The sequence below is a fragment of the Symphalangus syndactylus genome, chromosome 13 (assembly GCF_028878055.3).
Source record: "Symphalangus syndactylus isolate Jambi chromosome 13, NHGRI_mSymSyn1-v2.1_pri, whole genome shotgun sequence".
Taxonomy (NCBI): domain Eukaryota; kingdom Metazoa; phylum Chordata; class Mammalia; order Primates; family Hylobatidae; genus Symphalangus; species Symphalangus syndactylus.
Window position 1 is genome coordinate 45,101,440 of NC_072435.2, and position 22,475 is coordinate 45,123,914.

Sequence of the window (22,475 nt, forward strand, 5' to 3'; positions counted from 1 at the left end):
GCTGGGAAATGTAGTTTACTTTTTCCGCGTGGCGGCGAAGTAAGCCAATGGGAAGCTCCACAATAATAAGCAAGGGGGCGGAAGACGTAAGTGCGTCACGCAGAGCATCTCGGGAATTGTAGTGTGTTTCTGCAAGCCAATGGGATCCGGGGAAACATGATAAGGATGCGGTCGAGGCTGGGAATGAGCTGGAGAGGGTGGGACCACGCAGGAGGCAGATCCAATAAACAGGAAGATTTTTCTCGTGACGCCGTCGGCGCGCGCCGGAAGCGCGGATCACACGGGCCCCTACACGGCTGGCCACAAGGATGGCAGGTTTTGCAGAGCTCGGGCTGTCATCGTGGCTCGTGGAACAATGTCGGCAGCTGGGTTTGAAGCAGCCCACGCCCGTGCAGCTCGGCTGCATCCCCGCCATCCTGGAGGGTGAGTATGGCCCGGGGCCTTCCCCAAGAGGCGTCTCCGCGCCTCGCGACTCCTTTCCCTTCTCGCAGCCTTTGCTCATTCCGGTCCCACGAGGCGAGGGGCAACCTTGGGCGTTACAGGAGATCTGGGGTTCCGGAGGACGACTGGACAGTGTTGGCATTTAGGTTGCATGACTGACTCGCTTTGTGTCCGCACGCAAGAGATGTAATCTCTGAAATTTTCATAGTCTCAGCACAGGGAGGGTTTGATGAATGACTAATTGATAGTATCGCAAAATCCTGCAGACCTGGTACTGATATCTGTATTTTACAAATAGAAGTTGAGGCTGTCAAAATTGCTGGTAGATCCAGGACTCCTTGGTCCTGTGATTGCTCCTCTAGGAGCAGGTCTTCTCTCTGCTCCTCTAGCCCAACCCAGTTTGGCCATTAAAGAGAGGCCCACAGGAAGCCTAAGATGTGACAAGTCAAGGATTAAATAAACAAATGAAGGGGTCAACAGGGAGCACAAGATGCATATGAGGGAAGGGAATTCTGGGTTCTCCAAGTTCACGTGCTCCTGGACGGAGTCAGAATGAGGTGGTGGGAAGCTGTGGGCATCTCGGGTCAAATGGATATAAGTTCCAGTCCAGCCTGCCACTCACTGGCTGTGTGTCCTGGGCAGGTCTCTGAAACCCAGCTGTCCACACATGGAGAGTGTTGATGCTGCTTTGTCCCCAACCCAGGTCGAGACTGCTTGGGCTGTGCCAAGACAGGCAGTGGGAAGACAGCAGCGTTTGTCCTTCCCATCTTGCAGAAGCTGTCTGAGGATCCCTATGGCATCTTCTGCCTTGTCCTGACACCCACCAGGTGAGCCCCCAGCAGGCCTTCTGGGTATGGGTTAAGCAGCTGTGCTCTCTTGGGCAAGCCCCTTTCCCTCTCTGAGCGCCCTTTTCCCACGTGTGAGATGAGGATGAAAATCTTGCTACCCACTTCTTAGGGGTCCTGCAGAATTAAACAAGATGGCCTGGGTGCAGTGGCTCGCACCTGTAATCCCAGCACTTTGGGAGCTCCAGGTGAGCAGATCACTTGAGGCCAGGAGTTCGAGACCAGCCTGACCAACATGGAGAAACCCCATCTCTACTAAAAATACAAAAAATTAGCTGGGCATGGTAACTCATGCTTGTAATCCTAGCTACTCGGGAGGCCGAGGCAGGAGAATCGCTTGAACCCAGGAGGCGGAGGTTGCGGTGAGCCAAGATCGCGCCATTGCACTCCAGCCTGGGCAACAAGAGCAAAACTCTGTCTCAAAAAAAAAAAAGAAAGAAAGAAAGAGGCAGGCAGCAGAAAGCGTACTGGGGCCTGGGCATATTGGAGCCAGTTTGAGAAAGGCCTTGAATGCAGGTGGAGGGTTAGAATTGATTCTGGGGGTGTGTGAGCAGGAAAGGTGGGCCAGGGAGAGGCCAGGACAGAGTTCGTTGCGGGCAGAAAGGAGGCTGATGCTTGAGACCCTCTGGCTGGGGCAACTGGCTGGTGGTGAGGCCATTGCTGAGAGGCGAACTGGGGGAAGGCACAGGTTTGGGATAGGAGGAGATGCTGAGGCCAGCTTGGGTTGGGCTGGTGAGGGAGGCATGTTCCAGGCTGAGCCTGGCGAGGGGGCAGGGGCCACAACGGCCTCCAAGGCTTCGGCATCAGAGCCTTTGTGAACAGGACCGGGCAAGTCAGGAGCTTGGGGGCCCAGGGAGGAACCCTGGGGATGGAGAGGGGAATGGGGGGCAGGTCCAGAACCACTACCTAACCCAGCCTGGCCCCTTCACACCCACAGGGAGCTGGCCTACCAGATCGCAGAGCAGTTCCGGGTCCTGGGGAAGCCTCTAGGGCTGAAAGACTGCATCATCGTCGGTGGCATGGGTACGGGAGCTGGGAGGCGGGGGAGGCCCCAGCATGGGACCCTAGCAGCTTTGGACCACCCTCCCAGCCCTGCCTCTCACGCTCTGTCCCCCAGACATGGTGGCCCAGGCTCTGGAGCTCTCTCGGAAACCGCATGTGGTCATCGCCACGCCGGGGCGCCTGGCAGATCACCTGCGCAGCTCCAACACTTTCAGTATAAAGAAGATCCGCTTCCTGGTGAGTTCGCCCCGCCCCTGCAGACCTCAGGAGCTGCGCTCGGAGCCTCCAGGCCCAGCATCAGAGCCTGGGGCACCATCTCATCCATTTAGGAGATGTATGTCCCTTAGACTGTCCAGTAAAATGCTAGGAACAGTGACAAGGACCGTTCAAGAACCAACAAGAGGGGGCCCAGTCCTAGCAATGTTATTTGAGGGTAGGGCCTTGCTGAGACTTGGGTGAGGGGCAGGCCTCCCTTGGAAGGAGGGTACTCCAGGGCCTAGGGTCCACGTCCACACCTCTCAAAGAGGCCTGTTTTAGGGGTGGCCAAGACCCGGGGCCACGTACAGCACCCTCACCCCTGCCCCCACTGGCATGGCAGGTGATGGATGAGGCAGACCGGCTGCTGGAACAGGGCTGCACTGACTTCACCGTGGACCTGGAGGCCATCCTGGCGGCCGTGCCGGCCCGCAGACAGACGCTGCTGTTCAGCGCCACGCTGACCGACACACTCCGGGAGCTGCAGGGCCTAGCCACCAACCAGCCCTTCTTCTGGGAGGCACAGGCCCCGTGAGTCCACAGCCCAGACAGCATGGGGAGGGCAGCCCCATCCTACAGACAGGGATACTGAGGCGTGGCGGTCTACCTGTCCATCCCCAGGGTGAGCACCGTGGAGCAGCTGGACCAGCGCTACCTGCTGGTGCCTGAGAAGGTCAAGGATGCCTACCTGGTCCACCTGATCCAGCACTTCCAGGATGAGCACGAGGACTGGTCCATTATCATCTTCACCAACACATGCAAGTGAGCGAGGCCCGCCTCTCCCCTCCCACCGCCCTTCAAAGGAGGAGGTGGCCCGACGTCTTTGGTCTAGGACACACAGCCAGTCTCAGCACTCCCCAGCCTCTGCTCAGCCTGGAGGTCGTGGGGGCTTCCCTCAAGGAGCCAAGGTCCCTCAATCTGAAGGTGCAGCTGGCCTTTGGGGTTCCTCAGCCCAGCCCTTGATGGAAGGGCCAGGAAACCCCTGCAAGCAGCTGTTTGAGCAGCCCATTCGCTGTGTTCTGGGCGTGTCACTGAGCTTTCCTGGGACTCTAGTCCCATCTCAGAGGAAGTTGTGACAACAGGCCTGGTGTGCGTCTGCGCAGACAGAGACCCCTGGGGAGGGCAGTTCACATCTTCACTGAGCTGTTTGGGAAGGTCATTGAGAAGCTGGAGGCTCTTCCAGCATGAGCCAGGATAGAAGGGCAGAAATCAAGGCGCTTTAAACGCGTTACCTCCCAGAAGAGAAAAGTTGGGACTGGGCGCAGTGGCTCACACCTGTAATCCCAGCACTTTGGGAGGCCGAGGTAGGCGGATCACCTGAGGTCAGGAGTTCGAGACCAGCCTGCCCAACGTGGTGAAACCTCATCTCGACTAAAAATACAAAAATTAGCCAGGCATGGTGGCGAGCACCTGTAGTCCCAGCTACTGGGGAAGGTGAGGTGGGAGAATCACTTGAACCCAGTAGGTGGAGGTTACAGTGAGCTGAGATCGCGCCACTGCACTCCATCCTGGGGGACAGAGCGAGACTGTCTCAGGGAAAAAGAGAGAAAAGTTTGGCTGTAGGGTGGCTGTCAGGCACGGCAGGATCCAGCAGCTTATGTGATGGTCCCCATCCTTTCTCCCTGTGCCCCTCTTTCTCCTCTGTTTTCCTCTGCTGGCTCCGTCTTGGCCTTCTTGGTAACAGTGACCATCCCTAGCAAGTCAGTTTCCAGCCTTCCAGCCCCGCAGTCCCAGGGCCAACTCTTGTCAGTTCCAGCTCTGGGGAAGGATCAGCAGAGAGGACACCAGGCAGGCAAGACCTCTGCCAACCCTCATCCTGCCTCTTCTTCTTTTTTTTTTTTTGAGAGTCTCATGCTGTCCCCCAGGCTGGAGTACGGTGGCGCAATCTTGGCTCACTGCAATCTCTGCCTCCTGGGTTCAAACAATTCTCCTGCCTCAGCCTCCTGAGTAGCTGGGGCTACAGTCATATACCATCATGCCTGGCTAGTTTTTGTATTTTTAGTACAGACAGGGTTTTGCCATGTTGGGCAGGCTGGTCTTGAACTCCTGGCCTCAAGTGATCCACCCGCCTCAGTCTCCCAAAGTGCTAGGATTACAGGCGTGAGCCACCGTGCCTGGCCTGCTGCCTCTCCTTTCTAAGCTGCATGAGGCCACTGTGCTAGGTGTCTCAGGGGCGGGTGGGGGCAGGAACACCTTCCCAGAACCTGAGAGCTGGAGGGGTTGACAGGCACATCCTTCCCGCCAGGACCTGCCAGATTCTGTGCATGATGCTGCGCAAATTCAGCTTCCCCACTGTGGCTCTGCACTCCATGATGAAGCAGGTGAGGCGACCCCGGGGCCCGCCAGCCTCACCCTGGGACAGCTCCCAGCCTTAGACATTGGCCCTGATCCTTCCTTCTGCCGGGCGCCTTCTTCCTGCTGCCTGGTCTCTTCTGGTCCCAAAATATCACAGCTCGAGAGGCCCTCCCTGACCATATCTCTTTTAGCCGTCATTCTTTTGTCCCAGTCTGACTTCTCATGGTTACCTTCCTCAGTGGATGGCTGGGGACTGTCCCGGCCTCTCCACCCTGTCCCCAGGCCTCACACAGAAAACCCTGCCTTCATGCATTCCCAATTTTCTTCCCAACCCTGTGCAGAAAGAACGCTTTGCCGCCCTAGCCAAGTTCAAGTCCAGCATCTACCGGATCCTGATCGCAACAGACGTGGCCTCCCGGTGAGCAGCCCCCAGTCCCCTGCCAAGGGTACTCCCTCTTTCACTACAAGGCCCCACAGATGAGAAGGCTGGCCTCAGGCGTGTCAGGCAGCCCCAGCCTCCCTGCTGAGTGACCCTGGGTGAGTCCTAGCCTCGGTTTCCCCACATGCACAGTGGAGCTGACCAGTCACCTCTGCCTCCAGGGGCCTGGACATCCCTACGGTACAGGTGGTCATCAACCACAACACCCCCGGGCTCCCTAAGATCTACATCCACCGAGTCGGCCGGACGGCCCGTGCAGGTGAGCAGTAGAGGGGGAGGCCAAGCCTTGGGCCTCTGTCCCTCCAGCCTGCCCAGCAAATTCAGGTGGTAGGACGTGGGTAGGGTGCAGCCCACAGATGAGAGCTACTCGGGGCCATGTTTGCAAGTTGGGGAGTTGTCCTTTCTAAAGCAAAGGTGAATCCCAGCTACTCGGAAGGCTGAGGCAGGAAGATCACTTGAACCCGGGAGGTTGCAGCAAGCCGAGATTGCACCATTGCACTCCAGCCTGGGCAAAAGGAGCAAAACTCTGTCTCAAAAAAATACAATAAAATAGGCCAGGTGCGGTGGCTCACGCCTGTAATCTCAGCACTTTGGGAGGCCGAGGTGGGTGGATCACGAGGTCAGGAGTTCGAGACCAGCCTGGCCAACATACTGAAACACTGTCTTACTAAAAATACAAAAAAATTAGCCAGGCATAGTGGAGGGTGCCTGTAATCCCAGCTACTCGGGAGGCTGAGGCAGGAGAATTGCTTGAACCCGGGAAGCGGAGGTTGCAATGAGCAGAGATCTCACAATTGCACTCCAGCCTGGGCGACAGTGTAAGACTCTGTCTCAAAAAATAATAACTAAAATAAGTAAATAAAATAAAAATATAAAATAAAGCAAACGCAAGTGAGGTGCTGCCTTCACCCAAGCCAGGTGATGAACTGAGCAGTGTGGGGCTGCCCCCTGGGAAGGTGCACACACAGCCCCAGCCCCGACTACTTGCTGCTGCCTCGTCAGGGAGGGGCACGGTGTCCATGAGATGCTCTCAATTCTGGAGCCAGGAAAGATGTGGTTGCTGGGATCAGACGGGGCCTGGACCTTCTATCCTGACCCTGTGGTGCTGGGCAGGTTACTTTCACTCCCCAGACCTCACATGGCGGATAATGAGAATGGTGATGTCCACGTGGTGCTGCCATGAGGGTCACGGACCTTGTTCGCCATCAGTGCAGTTTTGGCCCTAGTCACCATCACAGAAACAGCAAGCAGAAATCTTGGGCTGAGGCCCATCAGGGCTAATGGCTGGCATTACTTAGACTGGGTTCCCTGGCAGCCAAGCCAAAAAGGGAAGTCAGGCAGTAACTAACTGCTGTGTAAGGCTAGACTGGCAGACCTGCCTCTCCCCAGCGACCCGTCCTCCACACAATGGTCCTGCTTGGTGTCAATTCCAGACACTCTGGGCTGGTCCTTCCCAAGCCTAAGCCCTTGTTCAGCATCTCCAGGAGGACCCCTGAGCTGTGTAGCTGTCAGGATCTACCCTTATTTGCCCCATGTCCTGACCCCCAGCACATAGCAGATAACTGGCACATCCCCACAGGGCGGCAGGGTCAGGCCATCACGCTGGTGACACAGTACGACATCCACCTGGTGCACGCCATTGAGGAGCAGATCAGTGAGTGGGGTGGTGGGGGGGGTGGAGAAGGAGGGGTGGGGTGGGCAGAGGAGGGCACCTCGGGGTGAGACCCATTTTCCCCTGTGAGACACCAGCCGGCCTGCTCCTGTGAGCAGATTTAGGCTGGGGCTTCCTTCCCTAGGCGCCCCCAAAAGAAGTTCTTTTGCCCATTTATTGAAACAAACTCCCCATAGTTGCCACCAGCAGCTGAAAGCCACATCAGTCACGAGGGGACTTGGGTTTCTCAGACTGAGGTGTATGGAAGGTCCCTGAGATGTCAGAGGCCCCATTGACAGGGCCTGGGCCTGCTAAAAACCCCTAGGAGTGGTTTCATATGCAGCCAAGACAGAGACACTTCCTAAGGTATCTCTGATCACTACATAGACTGTCCTGAAATTTAGAAACATCTGGACTTGGCCAGGCACAGTGGCTTACACCTGTAATCTTAGCACTTTGAGAGGCCGAGGTGGGCAGATCACTTGAGCCCAGGAGTTCAAGACCAACCTGGGCAACATGGTGAAACCCCGTCTTTACTAAAAATACAAAAATTAGCCAGGTGTGGTGGCACACACCTGTAATCACAGCTAGTTGGGAGGGTGAGGCATGAGAATTGCTTGAACCCAGGAGGCAAAGGTTGCAGTGAGCCAAGATCGCGCCATTGCACTCCAGCCTGGGTGACAGTGAGACTGTCTCAAAAAAAAAAAAAAAAAGAAACAAACATCTGGACTTTAAGGCCGGGCACGGTGGCTCACACCTGTAATCCCAGCACTTTGGGAGGCTGAGGTGGGTGGATCACTTGAGCCCAGGAGTTTGAGATCAGCCTGGGCAACGTGGAGAAACCCTGCCTCTCCAAAACATACAGAAACTAGCAGCACACGCCCATAGTTCCAGCTACTCAAGAGGCTGAGGTTGGAAGATTGCTTGAGCGGAGGCTACAGAGACCTGATTGAGCCACCGCACTCCAGTGTGGGCAACAGAGTAAGACCCTGTCTTCAAAAAAAAAGAAATATCTGGACTTTAAAGGACACTGTTTGCAAGAAATTAATATTCATGGTTAAACTCATAATGCTGCTAACACCGAAAAAAAAAAAATGGGGGGGGGGGAGGCTGAGGCACGAGAATTACTTGAACCCGGGAGGCGGATGTTGCAGTGAGCCAAGATAGTGCCACTGGACTCCAGCTTGGGTGACCGTGAGACTGAAAGATAGCGGTCCATACCTTCCTTACCTCAGAAATCTCTGATCTTGCCCACCTGGCCCTTACCTGATATGACCCCAGATGGCCTTGCATAGCCCAAAGCATGGGGAACTCACTACTTGGCTGAACTCCCTTTCCATGTCACGTCTCCTCCCCACCTCCACCCCCGGCTTTGCCGTCCCCACAGAGAAGAAGCTAGAAGAGTTCTCCGTGGAAGAGGCCAAGGTGCTACAGATCCTCACACAGGTCAACGTGGTGCGAAGGGAGTGTGAGATCGTGAGTGTCAGAGGCGGGCGAGGACTAAAGTGCTCTCCAGGGCCGGGGGTGCTCCCTTCCAGGTGGGGCCCCCGTGACCAGCATCTCCTTACCCCACTTCCCTCTACCAGAAACTGGAAGCGGCCCACTTTGATGAAAAGAAGGAGATCAACAAACGGAAGCAGCTGATCCTGGAGGGGAAGGTGAGGGCCGAGCCCGCAGGTAGGGGGTGGGTAGCCAGGTTCCCTGGGTGGGGCCGCCAGCTCAGCTGTCCCCTGGTCCTCCCTGTGCCAGGACCCTGACCTGGAGGCCAAGCGCAAGGCCGAGCTGGCCAAGATCAAGCAGAAGAACCGGCGCTTCAAGGAGAAGGTGGAGGAGACGCTGAAGCGACAGAAGGCTGGCAAGGCTGGCCACAAGGGGCGTCCACCCAGGACCCCACCTGGGTCCCACTCAGGCCCAGTCCCCTCCCAGGGCCCGGCCTGAGCCCCACATGGCCATCTGCCGAGTCCTGGACTCTTCCATGGAGCTGAGGGTTGGAGGAAACTTCCTTGGGGGCAGCAGCCCTTCCCGGGGGCCTACCCAGTGCCCCGCAGCGGAACCCATGGGCGCTCATGTTGTGCGGGCCCCGCTCCTCTGCCCTGAAACCACTGGCTGGCCCCTTCCCTGAGCCTTGGCCAAGATTCAGGCTGCAGGGGAAGAAAGAACATGACCGGGAGGTTGTGACCCCAACCCAAGGTCACCCCCCAGGGGTGCCGCATACAGGAGGTGCTCAATAAATGGGTCTTTTGACTTCCTCAGTCTGACTTTTGAAGAGCAGGGGGACAGGAGAGGTGGGGTGCAGCCGCTGGTGTTTCTCAGGTGTCTGCCCAGAACACCACGTCCGTTTCCACCAGGCAGGCCCAAAGTTTTGCAGACAAACCACCTGCTCGAACGGCCATGGGATTTTGGGTCCTGAAGCTCCTCTGGGCTTCCAGTTGCCTCACGCGGAGAATGGGCATAGCAACTGCCCTGCTCTCCAGAGGCGGCTGTGAGGCTTCGGTGAGGTCAGTCCTGTGCCGAATGGGTGCAGCTATGAGCTTCCCTGGCCACCCACCTGGCCACATCTGGGGGTTGTGGCCAGAGTGAAGGGGCCATGAAAGTCCAAACTTGGCCAGATGACGTGGGCTAAGCCCAAGGGGACAGGCAGAGAGATACCAGAGCCAGGTTCCTGGCTGTGTGGCCTGGGCACCCCCCTCGGACTCCAAGCCTCACCCCTGATCTGCAAGTGGCTTATAACTGCCACTTGGATGCAGGGGCACCCAAAAAGAGGCAGGGAAAGGGGCCGGCGACATGTTAGGTGCCCAGATACCCACATACCACACACACACAGCCACGCTTAGAAATGTAATCTGGGGATCTAGAAATTCTACACAATGAGAAGCTCAAAAACAGCCCCCAAGCTGCCAACAGCCAGAGCTGGCTGGGGCCCATCCCAGCCCAGCTCGGCCCGGCCCACCCAGGGCTAAGTTGGGACCCCCAGTCCCTTTCCAGGACGAGTGGACCCAACTATGCCGCCTGCAGCCTGGCCCACATCCCAGGCCGGAATCATTCATAGAAAACCAGCCCCAGCTCAGGGCGCAGCCTCAGCCAGGCGGGCCAGGCCCTCACGCAGCTCACTCAGCTCAAACAGCCTGACGTCCAGCAGCTGCGCCGCCCGGCCCACCTCGGCCCGCGCCCGCTCCCGCTCCGCCCGTGCCTCCTCCAGGCTGCGTTCCGTTGCCCGCAGCTGGTGCTCCAGCTCTGCATTGCGGGTCTCCAGGTCCTGCCAGGAAAGGGTGGGTAGGGTTGGGGGCCCCAACAAATCCACAGTCCTGCCCGAGGCATCCAGAGTCTGACCACCTTCATGTCCTCTTCTGCCCAGAGCCACCCTAGGGCGCCCATCACACCAGGAATAAAATGCACACCCCACAGGGGCTTAGCTTCTGCCATCATTTCTTTTTTTTTTTTGAGATGGAGTTTCGCTCTTGTTGCCCAGACTGGAGGGCGATGGCACGATCTCGGCTCACTGCAACCTCTGCCTCCCAGGTTCAAGCAATTCTCCTGCCTCAGCCTCCCAAGTAGCTGGGATTATAGGCATGCACCACCATGCCCAGCTAATTTTTTCTATTTTTAGTAGAGACGGGGTTTCTCCATGTTGGTCAGGCTGGTCTCGAACTCCCCGACCTCAGGTAATCCACCCCCCTCAGCCTCCCAAAGTGCTGGGATTACAAGCGTGAGCCACCGCGCCCAGCTCCCTCATTTCTGAAAAATAGGATTTTTCTCTGTTGCCCAAGCTGGAGTGCAGTGGCACCATCCTAGCTCACTGCAGCCTCCAACTCCTGGGCTCAAGCAACCCTCCCACCCCAGCCTCCCAAGTAGCTAGGAATACAGGTGTAAGGGAAGCAGGTCCTTTAACATCTCAACTTATTGGGCTCACAAGAAGTGCCCCTGAGCTGGGCGCGGTGGCTCACACCTGTAATCCCAGAACTTTGGGAGGCAGAGGTAGGTGGATCCCCTGAGGTCAGGAGTTCGAGACCAGCTTGGCCAACATGGTAAAACCCCCTCTCTACTAAAAATACAAAAATTAGCTGGGCATGGTGGTGCACACCTGTAGTCCCAGCTACTCTGGAGGCTGAGGCAGGAGAATCACTTGAGCCCAGAAGGCGGAGCTTGCAGTGAGCTGAGATCGGGCCACTGCACTCCAGCCTCAGTGACAGAGTGAGACTCCATCTCAAAAAAAAAAATTGCTGGGTGTGATGGCTTATGCCTGTAATCCCAGCACTTTGGGAGGCCGAGACAGGCGGATCACAAGGTCAGGAGATCAAGACTATCCTGGCTAACATGGTGAAACCCCGTCTCTACTAAAAAATACAAAAAATCACCCGGGCATGGTGGCGGGCACCTGTAGTCCCAGCTACTCGAGAGGCTGAGGCAGGAGAATGGAGTGAACCTGGGAGGCGGAGCTTGCAGTGAGCCGAGATTGCACCACTGCACTCCAGCCTGGGTGACAGAGCGAGACTCCGTCTCAAAAAAAAAAAAAGTGCCCCCTGAACATCTCTCAGATAAAGCCTTTAGCAAAAGCCAAGCCAAGGCCGGGCGCGGTGACTCACGCCTGTAATCCCAGCACTTTGGGAGGCCGAGGGCAGATTGCTCGAGGTCAGGAGTTCGAGACCAGCCTGGCCAAATGATGAAACCCTATCTCTACCAAAAACACAAAAAATGCTCGGGTGCGGTGGCGCATGCCTGTAATCCCAGCACTTTGGGAGGCCGAGGCGGGCAAATCATGAGATCAGGAGTTCGAGACCAGCCTGGCCAACATGGTGAAACCCTGTCTCTACTAAAAATACAAAAAATTAGCTGGGTGTAGTGGTGGGCGCCTATAATCCCAGCTACTCAGGAGGCTGAGGCAGGAGAATCGCTTGAACCCGGGAGGTGGAGGTTGCAGTGAGCTGAGATGGTGCCATTGCACTCCTGCCTGGGCGACAGAGCGAGACTCCATCTTGAAGAATTAAAAAAAAAAAAAGCCAAGCCAAGCCAGACCTGGTTCCAATGCAGGCTCTGTGATCTCAGGCTGAGAACAGGAGGAATTGACGGGGTCTGGCAGGGGAATGCATCAGGGACTCAAGCACTGCTTGTTGAACCCATAGATGGATATGAAACTGTACCAATAGCCACTGTTCACATGGCACCTGCTGGGCATCAGGCCTTCCACGGGACTGGGCCTCCCAATACTTTATCGTCTTAGGTAGATATCGTCCTGATTGTCTGTTGAGGTGACTGTCACCCACCGTCACCCCGCCTCCTGGTGCCCACACACACCTGCACCTTCTGCTGAGTCTCCTCGCGCTCGGCAGCCTCCGGGGCCTCACGGGGCCCCCCAGTCTGACTCTTCAGGGTCTGAATCTCCTAGAGGAGAAGAGTTCCCAGGGTCTGTTGCGGGGGTCCTGGCTTTCCCGCAGGAGGTGAGGGAAGGCGAGGCCCGGGAACCACACTTGGCACTCACCTGGTCCTTGGTTTGCACCAGAGCTTCCAGCTGTTCCAGCGACTGGCCCTGGCCCGGCCCCTCCTTCTCGCTGGCGGGGGTCACCTCTGAAGCTGCCTGAGCCTCCAGCTCAGCCACCTGGGGGACAGGAATAGCAGCCCCTGACGCCCCCGCCTGCACTCTCCCTTGCTCGCCCAACCTCCAGGGAATCTGCCTCCTGTCTGGCCACGCCCAGGACCGAGCACCCAATTCCCTTGGTTGGTGCCACCACCCCCCTCTGCACAGCTTGGACTTTAGGGTCTGATCACCCTCTGAGGTTGGCATTGTCTCAAACCCATTTTACAGAGCAAGAAACTGAGGCTGGGTCAGTGACCTGCTGAGGTCACACAGCCAGTCCATGAACCCAGGGCAGATGGGAACTGCAGAGGCGCGGGCTCCACAGTTGCCCGGGCCAGGTGGGGGTCTCTCGGAGGGAGGAGTGCCCTCACCCGCTGCCGCAGCCGCTCGGCCTCTGCACGCTGAGCCTCCAGCTGCTGCCTCCACTGGGCTGCGGCGGCGTTGGCCTCTCGCAGGGCGCCAGCCAGCTTGTTGTTGCTGTCCTGCAGCGCGAAAAACTCGGCCTCCCACTGTACCTCGCCCACGGAGCTGCAGGGACACGAGGGTCGGCAGTGGGTGACACGGGGCTGGGGGGCGGAGTCGGGGCGATGCTGGGCTAGGGGGCGGGGCCGGGGGTGGGTTAGCTCTGGGCTTACGTCAGGGCGAAGGCTGGCGAGGGTGCGGAGTCGGGAGCGAAGTTGGACTAGGGGGCGGGGCCAGGGTGGAGTGGCACTGGGCTGGGGGCGGAGTCAGCAGCAATGCTGGGCTAGGGGGCGGGGCCAGGGCGGGTGGCGCTGGGCTGAGGCGGAGTCACGGGCGATGATGGGCTAGGGGGCGGGGCCAGAGGAGGGGTGGCTCTGGGTTAGGGCACGGAGTCAGGGCCACGCAGGGCTGGGGACGTGGCGACACTGAACGCTGAGCTTGGGGATGGGGCAGTCCCGCAGAAGCGGGGTCTTGTCGGGGACCGAGTCAAAGAAAGGGGCACGTGGAGTACGCCCAGTGACACTGTGGGAATGTTGAGGGAGGGATGGGAGGTTGGGGAGAGTCAGCCGATGGGGGCGTGGTCAGGGTGGTTATCCTAAGCCCAGAGAGGCATCGACGGGGCGAGGTTAGCAGCGAGACAGGGGTGGGGTCAAAACGGAGGGGCGTGACCAACGCAGGGTAGGGGCGGGGTCGGCTCTGGATGGGGCAGCATTCAGATCCTCGTCCCCTTCCCCAGTCTTGGGTCCACAGTTAGATCCCGCCATCCGTGGCACTCCCTTGGCTTCCGAGAACCGCCTCCTCGTCCCCCACCCCTACCCCCGCCCCTGCCACGCCCCCAAGTCCCGCCCCTCACCCCTCAGACAGCATTTTCTTTAGCCGCTCGCGCTCTGTGGGGCCGGGGGCATCAGCGCTCTGGCTGCGGAACAGTTTTTCCTCGCCGGGGCCGTTGGCACTGACGAGAGGGCTCGGGGGCACCTATGCACGGGGAAAAGAGTAGGTCACGACCCCACATCAGCTGGGATCAAGGCTGATGTGACTGGGGTCGTCACATCAGGGGTCCAATTGACCTATGCACCCTAAGCAGGTCCTTCACAGCACAGAATCCAAGTGTGTCCCTCCCCACCTCACCCACCCTCCATGGCTCCCTATGGCCCCTAGGCTGGGAGTTCCATGCCCATGCCCTCAACCTTGCCTTCCTGGGCTTTCACCACCCCCAGGAGCAAGTCTGATGCAGGTTAGTCTAAACCAAGATACTTGGAACCTGTAAGGTAGGGGAGGGGGACAATCGGACAGCTCCCTGCTGTTCCCCTCCCTGCGGCCGAACTTCAACATCCCGTTTAGGATTTCAGCAGGAAGCCCTGCCCAGGCCGAATTAGTGTTTCATGAGCAACCCCACTGCTCATGAACCCACTGGCGGGTGCCCTGCGAGAGGCCAATGCCGCCGCAGCCCAGCGGAGGCAGCATCTGGAGGCTCATGCTTTTTTTCATCTCTGCAACTCCTGTCCACAGCCCTGGGCCTGGTACACAGCAGGTGCTCAATACATAATGCTGAATAAATTAATGTGGGAAAATACGCAGGGACAGTTTGTTGTTCTGCCGCACACTTAGCCATTTCTTTTTTTTTCTTTGAGACAGAGTCACACTCTGTCACCCAGGCTGGAGTGCAGTGGCACGATCTCGGCTCACTGCAACCTCCACCTCCTGGGTTCAAGCGATTCTCCTGACTCAGCCTCCCAAGTAGCTGGGACTACAGGCGCATGCTACCACGCCTGGCTAATTTTTGTATTTTTTAGTAGAGGCGGGGTATCACCATGTTGGCCAGACTGGTCTCGAACTCCTGGCCTCAAGTGATCCTCCCACCTCAGCCTCCCAAATTGCTGGGATTACAAGCGTGAGCCACCGCGCCCAGCCACACTTAGCCATTTCAATTTCTAGTCTTCCATCCTGCCATCTGAGCTGGTTTTGCTACTGGGACCTCCTGGGTGCACCCCACCGGCCCCAGGCAAGGTCCAGATCCTCTATGACACGCTCCACACCGCTTCTCCATGGTCCCTGCCGTGGGTCTAACTTTAGGTCATCTGGAAGCATTGGGTCTTGAGGACCGGCAGAGTGCCCTGGTCTCCCAATATCAAGGTCCCCCAATATCAGTTGAGCGCCTGGCTGACTCACAGGTTCCCAGGCAGGCATAGGGGAGTAGGGAGCGCTGACCTGGTGGGAGGCGAGCCCCAGGGCTGGACTGGTGAGCTCCCCGCCATCCTGAGATTTCTCCCTGGCCAGCCTGGCTGCTTCCTTCACTTCCTGGAACTTCTCAGCAAACTAAGGGAGTGGGGAGGAAAAGATAGTAAAACCCCAGCCCATCCTCCCAAACAGGTCCCCATCACCCAGTGACAGCCCCGTCACTTTTGAACTGTACCCATCCCCTTATCACACACCTTGGAAGAAGAAGAGAAAGTTTGAAAAATGATGTACCACGGTGGGTGGGCAGGTGGCATCAGATCACAGAGGTGGCATTTAAATATATTGGGCCACATTGAGAAAGGGAAAGGAATTCCCATTTCCTCCTTTTAGGAAAGGGTCTCACTTTGTCACCCAGGCTGCAGTGCAGTGGCATGATCTTGGCTCACTGCAGCCTTGACCTCCCTGGCTCAAGTGACCCTTCCACCTTACCCCTCCACCAAGGAGCTGGGACTACAGGTGTGTGCCATCATGCCTGGCTAATTTTCATACTTTTAGTAGAGATGGGGTTTCACCATGTTGGCCAGGCTGATCTTAAATTCCCGGCTTGAAGTGATCCGCCTGCCTCAGCCTCCCAAAGTGCTGGGATTACAGGCACAGCACCCAGCCTTTTTTTTTTTTTTTTGAGATGGAATCTCGCTCTGTCACCCAGGCTGGAGTGCAGTGGCACCAGCTCAGCTCACTGCAACCTCTGCCTCCCAGGTTCAAGCGATTCTTCTGCCTCAACCTCCCTAGTAGCTGGGACTACAGGCCCGCGCCACCACGCCCAGCTAATTTTTGTATTTAGTACAGATGGGGTTTCACCATATTGGCCATGCTGGTCTCAAACTCCTGACCTCGTGACCCACCCACCTCGGCCTCCCAAAGTGTGAGAATGACAGGTATGAGCCAACACGGGTCCCTTTTAATCTTTATTAGGGCTATTTCAACAAAGAGAGCTTCAGGTGGGTGCTAATCTGTCTTTAACACCTGTTATTATTCCTTTATCACAAAGAGATTAGGTCTCAGGCTCTGAGAGACATCAGAAGTCAATGAGAAAGTAATCATCTCATTCTTGTTTTTGTTATATTAAATGTTTACATGTTTACATTTACCACCTATTTATGACAAATCAATACCAGTTTTCCAGTTAGGATAAACCCACCACCCCAGTTGTAAAATAAATTTCCTTAGTTTAAAAATAATTTTTTAGGCCGGGTGCGGTGGCTCACACCTGTAATCCCAGCACTTTGGGAGACTGAGGCAGGCGGATCATTTCAGATCAGGAGTTCGAAACCAGCCTGGCCAACATGGTGAAACCCCGTCTCTACCAAAAACACAAAACTTAGCCGGGCATGGTGGTGGGCGCCTGTAATCCTAGTACTTGGGAGGCTGAGGCAGGAGAATTGCTTGAGCCCAGGAGGTGGAGGTTGCAGTGAGCCGAGATTGTGCCATTGCACTCCAGCCTGGGTGACAGAGTAAAACTCTGTCTCAAAATAAATAAGGCCATGTGTGGTGGCTCACACTTGTAATCCCAGCACTTTGGGAGGCCAAGGCAGGCGGATCTTGAGGTCAGGAGTTCAAGACCAGCCTGACCAACATGGTGAAACCCCATCTCTACTAAAAATACAAAATCAGCCGGGCATGGTGGCGCATGACTGTAATCCCAGCTACTTGGGAGGCTGAGGAAGGAGAATCATTTAAACCGGGGAAGCGGAAGTTGCGGTGAGCCGAGATCGTGCCATTGCACTCCAGCCTGGGGGACAAGAGCGAAACTCTGTCTCAAAAATAAATAAATAAATAAATAAATAAATAAATAAATAAATAAATGATTTTTTAGGCCGGGCATAGTGGCTCACACCTGTAATCCCAGCACTTTGGGAGCCCGAGGCAGGCGGATAACCTGAAGTCAGGAGTTTGAGATCAGCCTGGCCAACATAGTGAAACCCTGTCTCTGCTAAGAATACAAAAATTAAAAAAACAAAAATTAGCCAGGTGTGGTGTGTCTGTAATCCCAACTACTTGGGAAGCTGAGGCAGGAGAATTGCTTGAACCTGGAGGGAAGAGGTTGCAGTGAGCCGAGATCAGGCCACTGCACTCCAGCCTGGCAACAGAGCTAGACTCTTGTCTCCAAAAAAAAAAAGACCTAAATTAGAAAGGTAAATTGTCGGGGCCGGGCGCAGTGACTCACGCCTGTAATCCCAGCACTTTGGGAGGCAGAGGCGGGTGGATCACGAGGTCAGGAGATCGAGACCATCCTGGCTAACATGGTGAAACCCCGTCTCTACTAAAAACACACAAAAAATTCGCCGGGAGTGGTGGCGGGCGCCTGTAGTCCCGGTTACTCGGGAGGCTGAGGCAGGAGAACGGTGTGAACCTGGGAGGCAGAGCTTGCAGTGAGCCAAGATCGTGCCACTGCACTACAGCCTGGGTGACAGAGCAAGACTCCATCTCAAAAAAAAAAAAAAAAAGAAAAAAAAAGAAAGGTAAATTGTCTGGGTGCAGTGGCTCAAGCCTGTAATCCCAGCACTTTGGGAGGCCAAAGTGAGAGGCTCGCTTGAGGCCAGGAGTCAAGAACAGCCTGGACAACATAGTGAGATCCTGTCTCTACAAAAAATAAAAATAAGAATAAAGATATTAGCTAGGCATTGTGGCGTGTGCCTGTAGTCTCAGCTAGTCAGGAGGCTGAGGTGGGAGGATCCCTTGTGCCCAGGAGTTCGAGGCTGCAGTGAGCCTGATTGCACTGCTTCACTCCAGCCTGGACAACGGAGCAAGATCTTGTTAAAAAAAAAAAAAAGAAGGGAGGGAGGGAGGGGAAAAAAAAAAGGTAAATTCTAAAGCTTCTAGAAGAAAACAAAGAAAGCCTGGTGTGCTAGCTCATGCCTGTAATCCCAGCACTTTGGGAGGCTGAGGCAGGTGGATCATCTGAGGTCAGGAGTTCAAGACCAGCCTGGCCAACAAAATCCCATCTCTACTGAAAATATAAAAATTAGCTGGGCGAGGCCGGGCGAGGTGGCTCATGCTTGTAATCCCAGCATTTTGGGAGGCCAAGGTGGGCGGATCACGAGGTCAGCAGATCAAGACCACAGTGAAACCCCTTCTCTACTAAAAATACAAAAAATTAGCCGGGCGTGGTGGCGGGCGCCTGTAGTCCCAGCTACTCGGGAGAGGCTGAGGCAGGAGAATGGCGTGAAGCTGGTAGGCGGAGATTGCAGTGAGCCGAGATCGCGCCACTGCACTCCAGCCTGGGTGACAGAGCGAGACTCCGTCTAAAAAAAAAAAAAAAAAAAAAAAAAAAAATTAGCTGGGCGAGGTGGCGGGCGCCTGTAATCCCAGCTACTCCAGAGGCTGAGGCAGGAGAATCGCTTGAACCCGGGAGGTGGAGGTTGCAGTAAGCCAAGATCACTCCAGCCCATCTCAAAAAACAAACAAAAATGAACTAGGAATCAAACCAGGGAAGCTCAAAAGGGCTTCAGTCTCATCTCATCCTACAATCCCATCCTACAAATGGGAAGATAGAGGACCTGCCCAAGATCCCAGAGTGAGCCCAGGAGAAGACTTGAGCCCAGTCTCATCCGTTCCCTCCACTTTCCCCCTCACCCGGCCCACCTGTGTCAGATGCTGTTCAGAGGCAAAGCCCAGGCCGTAGACTGTGTTGGCGCGACTGTCCGCCCACTGCCCGAACTTCTGGGAAGTTTTGGTGAAGGTCATGTTGGGAGTGACAGTGCTGTTGATGATGGCCTAGGGTCGGGGAACAAAGTTCAAGGTCGATGGGACAGATACTAATAAACATGAAACCCCCCAGGTATCACCTTGTATTAGGGTCCTGAAGGTCTTTACTCTGAACCATTTCAGGAGATAGAGACTAGGGCCTGGGAAGGCTCAGGGTTTCCCATCCCTTGGGCACACAGCAAGCCAGCCACCAGACCCAGGGTTGTCACCAGGACTCCTGGTGCCTCTGCCCCACCCAGACCCCACCCAGACCTTGGCACCCCCGATGCTGATGATGCGGTAGACATTGCGGGTGGCATCGTAGAAATAGGAGACAGTGAGTGCGTGCTTGCCCGCCGGGATCCAGTTTCGCTTGGTGGCTGGGTCGATTTGGAACACGTGCGCCCGTGTGCTGAAGATTGGCTGCTCCCTGCGTGGGGAGAGGGTGTTCGGTGGGGGCCAGGCACCCCCCTTAGAAAGCTCAGGGCCAGGCTAGGGGAGGTGGGAGCTCACCTGGCTGTGGACATTGGTCAGGCTGGGATGGGCAGGCTCTAGGGGGCAGCCAGAGAGGTGGCAGGAGCACTGGTTTGGCCCCTAGGGAGAGAGGAGGGACTATGAGTGTCCCTCAGGCCAGGCTGAGGGAGGCCAAGCAGGTTCCATCTCAGGACCCATCACCAGGTGTGCCTGTCATGGAACTTTCAATCAAAAAGGCAGGAGAGGCCCAAAGTACACCTGGTGCTTTGGGAGGCTGAGTCAGGAGGATCCTTTGAGCCCAGGAGTTTGAGACCATCCTGAGCAACATGGCGAGACCCCATCTCTACCAAAAATTTAAACAATTAGCCGGGTGTGGTGGCATGTGTCTGTGGTCCCAGCTACTCGGGAGGCTGAGGTGGGAGGATCGCTTGAGCCCAGGAGGTCAAGGCTGCAGTGCAGTGAGCTATGGTCATGTCATTGCACTCCAGCCTGGACAAGAGAGTGAGACCCTGTCTCAAAAAAAGAAAGAAATTATAAAAAGAAACAAAAAGGCAAGATAATTATTACAGATAACTCAGAGCAAGCGGACCCCATCTTTCCTTGTCTAGGGGAAGCCCCCACAACACCCTGTACAGGAGATGGCCCTCTGAGAGGAGCCTGGTGGCTGCTGACATCCAGATGTAAATTTCTCACTGTCCTGGTTATTGTACCCCCCGTGAAGTCCCCTCCAACCTGGGCTGAGCTGTGGAGGCCAAATCTCTGCTGAGTTCTTTCCACCACATTCACCCATGACTGGCCAGAGCAGGGCTCTCCATCAAAAAATGGGGCGTTGAGAGGTGTGTAGTACCAGGAGACCAGTTCCCCACTACACCCTGCAGAGGGACCCTACCCCCAGCAGCTCCCAGCCTAGGGCAGAGGCACACCTTGAAGTCCAGAGTCCAAATCCCCAGGGAGCCCCCAGCCAAGTTAAAAAGACAAGATGTAGACAAACAGTCAATCCCAATGCCCACCATGGGGGGCAGGGCAGAATCCACATTGGGAGACCAGGGCTCCCCAACCTCCCCATTGGGCCATTCAGCAACCCCGAATGTGCAGGGGACCAAGGAGGAGTTTGGAGGAGGGGGAAGACAGGTGGGGGAGGGGAGGCCCCAGCCCAGCGGCCTCTGTGGTCAAAGTATGGATGCCCCCCCCCATCCTGTCCTGGGCAGCTGCTGTCCTGGTCACAGGGTCTGAAACCGGAGCCCCTGAGTGGGGGTGGGGCGGCAGCTCTGGCCTGGACGGGGGCGGGTCCTGCGCCGGGTGGGAGTTTGGGAACACAGGGGTCCCCGGAACCCAGGCCCTTCCGGTCTGGCAGCTCCTGCTGCGACTTGCAGCGTTTGGGGAAAGTTACTCACCAACTAGTCATGCGCCTCGGATGCCGCCGGCCACGGGGCTCCCGGAGGGGGGTCCAACACCGCCCGGTGCCCGGGATCCCCAATCTGGCCGGTGGATGAGGCCCCATCCCATGCACCCCAGTGCGGGGGACGGAGGGGTTAATATTAATTCAGGATCCCATCTCCACCCGAGGCAGGAGGACACCCAGTGCACGCCCCAACTCCGGGACGCGCGCTCTGACCCTGGAACTTCCGAGATTCTCACGACGCCCCGTTTCTGGGTCCAGGACTTCGGGGACACCTCTTCTGCCTCCTCCAACCCCAGGACGGTAACTCCGGGGACACCCTCCGTGCCTCCTCCTCTAACCGGGTCCGGGACCCCGGTCCCCCGCGTTGTCCTAGACTCCTAAACTTCGAGGACCCCCTGCCACCCCTCCAGTCCCTGGGTCCGGGACGTCCGGACCCCTCCCACGCCAGTACCCCAGCCCAGGTCCGCAGCTTTGGGGACCTCTTCGCAGCCTCTTCCAACGCCGGGTCCAGAACTTTGGGAACCTCCCGCGCAGTCCCCTCTCCGACCCTGAATCCAGAACTTCGGGACCCCCGCGCTCCCTCCAGCCCTGGAACTTGGGGACCCCTCGCGCCGCTCCCAGTCCCGGGGTCTGGAACTTCTGGGGAACCCCCACGCCCTCCCCTTGGCCCTGGGACTTCGAGGCCCCCGCGCTCCCGGCGCAGGCGCGGCCGGCCGGGCTCACCCTGCCAGGTCGGCGCCCCGCGACTGTCCAGGCGCGAGTCGGGTGCGGCCCCCGCGGCGCTGACTCCGCGCTGCCGGGCGCCCCGCTCGCTCCCTGGCTCCCGGGCCCGCGCCCTCCACGCCGCCCTCCGCGCCGCCTGCGCCTTTGTCTGCGCCGCCGCCGCCGCCGCCCGCGCCGCCTCCGGTCCCATCGCGGCCGGTCCCGACGCGGCCGCCGCCCGCCCCGCCTCCCCGCCTCCCCGCCTCCCCGGGCCGCCAAGGCCGCCCCGCTGCGCCCCCTGCCGGCTTTTTGCACGGGAAGGGGGTAGGGGTGAGGGCATAAGGGGGAGGGGCGGGGGCCGGGACTGGGGAAGGGACGGAGGATTGGGGGAGGGGGCTAAGGGCGGTGGAGGGGGACTGGGGGTGTTGGAGGGGGCCGGGGTTGGGAGCAGAGGGTGGGGAAGAGAGACAGACGGAGAGGGATATCTGGGATGAGAAAGAGACCCAGAAACAGAGACACGGGGGAGACAGGCGGAGAAATAGGAAGCAGATGGAGAGAGCTGCACGGACAGCGATGTGACCTCACCCTCCTGTGACCTTCTCAGGGGACAGCTGCCTCTGTCCCCACTACCTGAGGTCATAACTTTGGGCCTGTGAGGGAGGTCAGGTCCCTCCCGGGCTGACATGGGTGGCCCAGTGAGGTTGGGGAGGGGGCGGTGGGTCTCAGGGTCTGCATACAGTAAGTGCTCAATGGGTGTTGCCAGGAAATGGAAGAGATCAACTTCGGGAGGGAAGGGGAAGCAAGACAAAGAGAAGCCTCTGTTCTCCTGCCTGCGCCATCCCTAAGCAGGGACGTCTGTCCATCTCTGTCCCTCCCAAGACGATGGTAAAAATGCCCACAATGGTTGGATTAAGGTTATCTCTGCTGTTGTTTGAGGGTTCCAAAATCCAAAGGCTGAGGGAATGTCTTCAACGCATGGCTGTATCCCCTCAGCCTCCACTGGCCTGGGT

The 22,475-nt window shown here is 57.3% G+C and overlaps 2 protein-coding genes across 4 annotated transcripts; one reads left to right on the top strand and one right to left on the bottom strand.

Moving 5' to 3' along the window:
* The first annotated feature begins 106 nt into the window (after positions 1-106).
* DDX49 (DEAD-box helicase 49) lies at positions 107-9,180 on the top strand. Its single transcript, XM_055237220.2, has 13 exons — positions 107-423; positions 1,145-1,268; positions 2,224-2,309; positions 2,404-2,525; positions 2,887-3,074; positions 3,165-3,305; positions 4,789-4,864; positions 5,180-5,256; positions 5,439-5,536; positions 6,857-6,931; positions 8,316-8,404; positions 8,515-8,586; positions 8,678-9,180. The coding sequence occupies exons 1-13, from the start codon at positions 309-311 to the stop codon at positions 8,864-8,866; spliced, it is 1,452 nt and encodes a 483-aa protein (XP_055093195.1). The 5' UTR covers positions 107-308; the 3' UTR covers positions 8,867-9,180.
* Positions 9,181-9,753: 573 nt separating this feature from the next.
* Positions 9,754-21,666, bottom strand: HOMER3 (homer scaffold protein 3). Of its 3 annotated transcripts, none has more exons than XM_055237221.2 (10): positions 21,487-21,666; positions 19,401-19,481; positions 19,161-19,317; positions 18,786-18,917; positions 15,171-15,278; positions 13,816-13,937; positions 12,872-13,028; positions 12,405-12,521; positions 12,221-12,307; positions 9,754-10,184 (listed from the first exon to the last, which is right to left on the bottom strand). In XM_055237221.2, the coding sequence occupies exons 2-10, from the start codon at positions 19,412-19,414 to the stop codon at positions 9,993-9,995; spliced, it is 1,086 nt and encodes a 361-aa protein (XP_055093196.1). In that variant the 5' UTR covers positions 19,415-19,481; positions 21,487-21,666; the 3' UTR covers positions 9,754-9,992. The 3 variants fall into 3 exon arrangements, with proteins under 3 accessions (XP_055093196.1, XP_055093198.1, XP_055093197.1); XM_055237223.2 differs by lacking the exon at positions 21,487-21,666 and adding an exon at positions 20,756-21,413 and having other exon boundaries at positions 9,754-10,175; XM_055237222.2 differs by lacking the exon at positions 21,487-21,666 and adding an exon at positions 20,756-21,407.
* Positions 21,667-22,475: the final 809 nt, after the last annotated feature.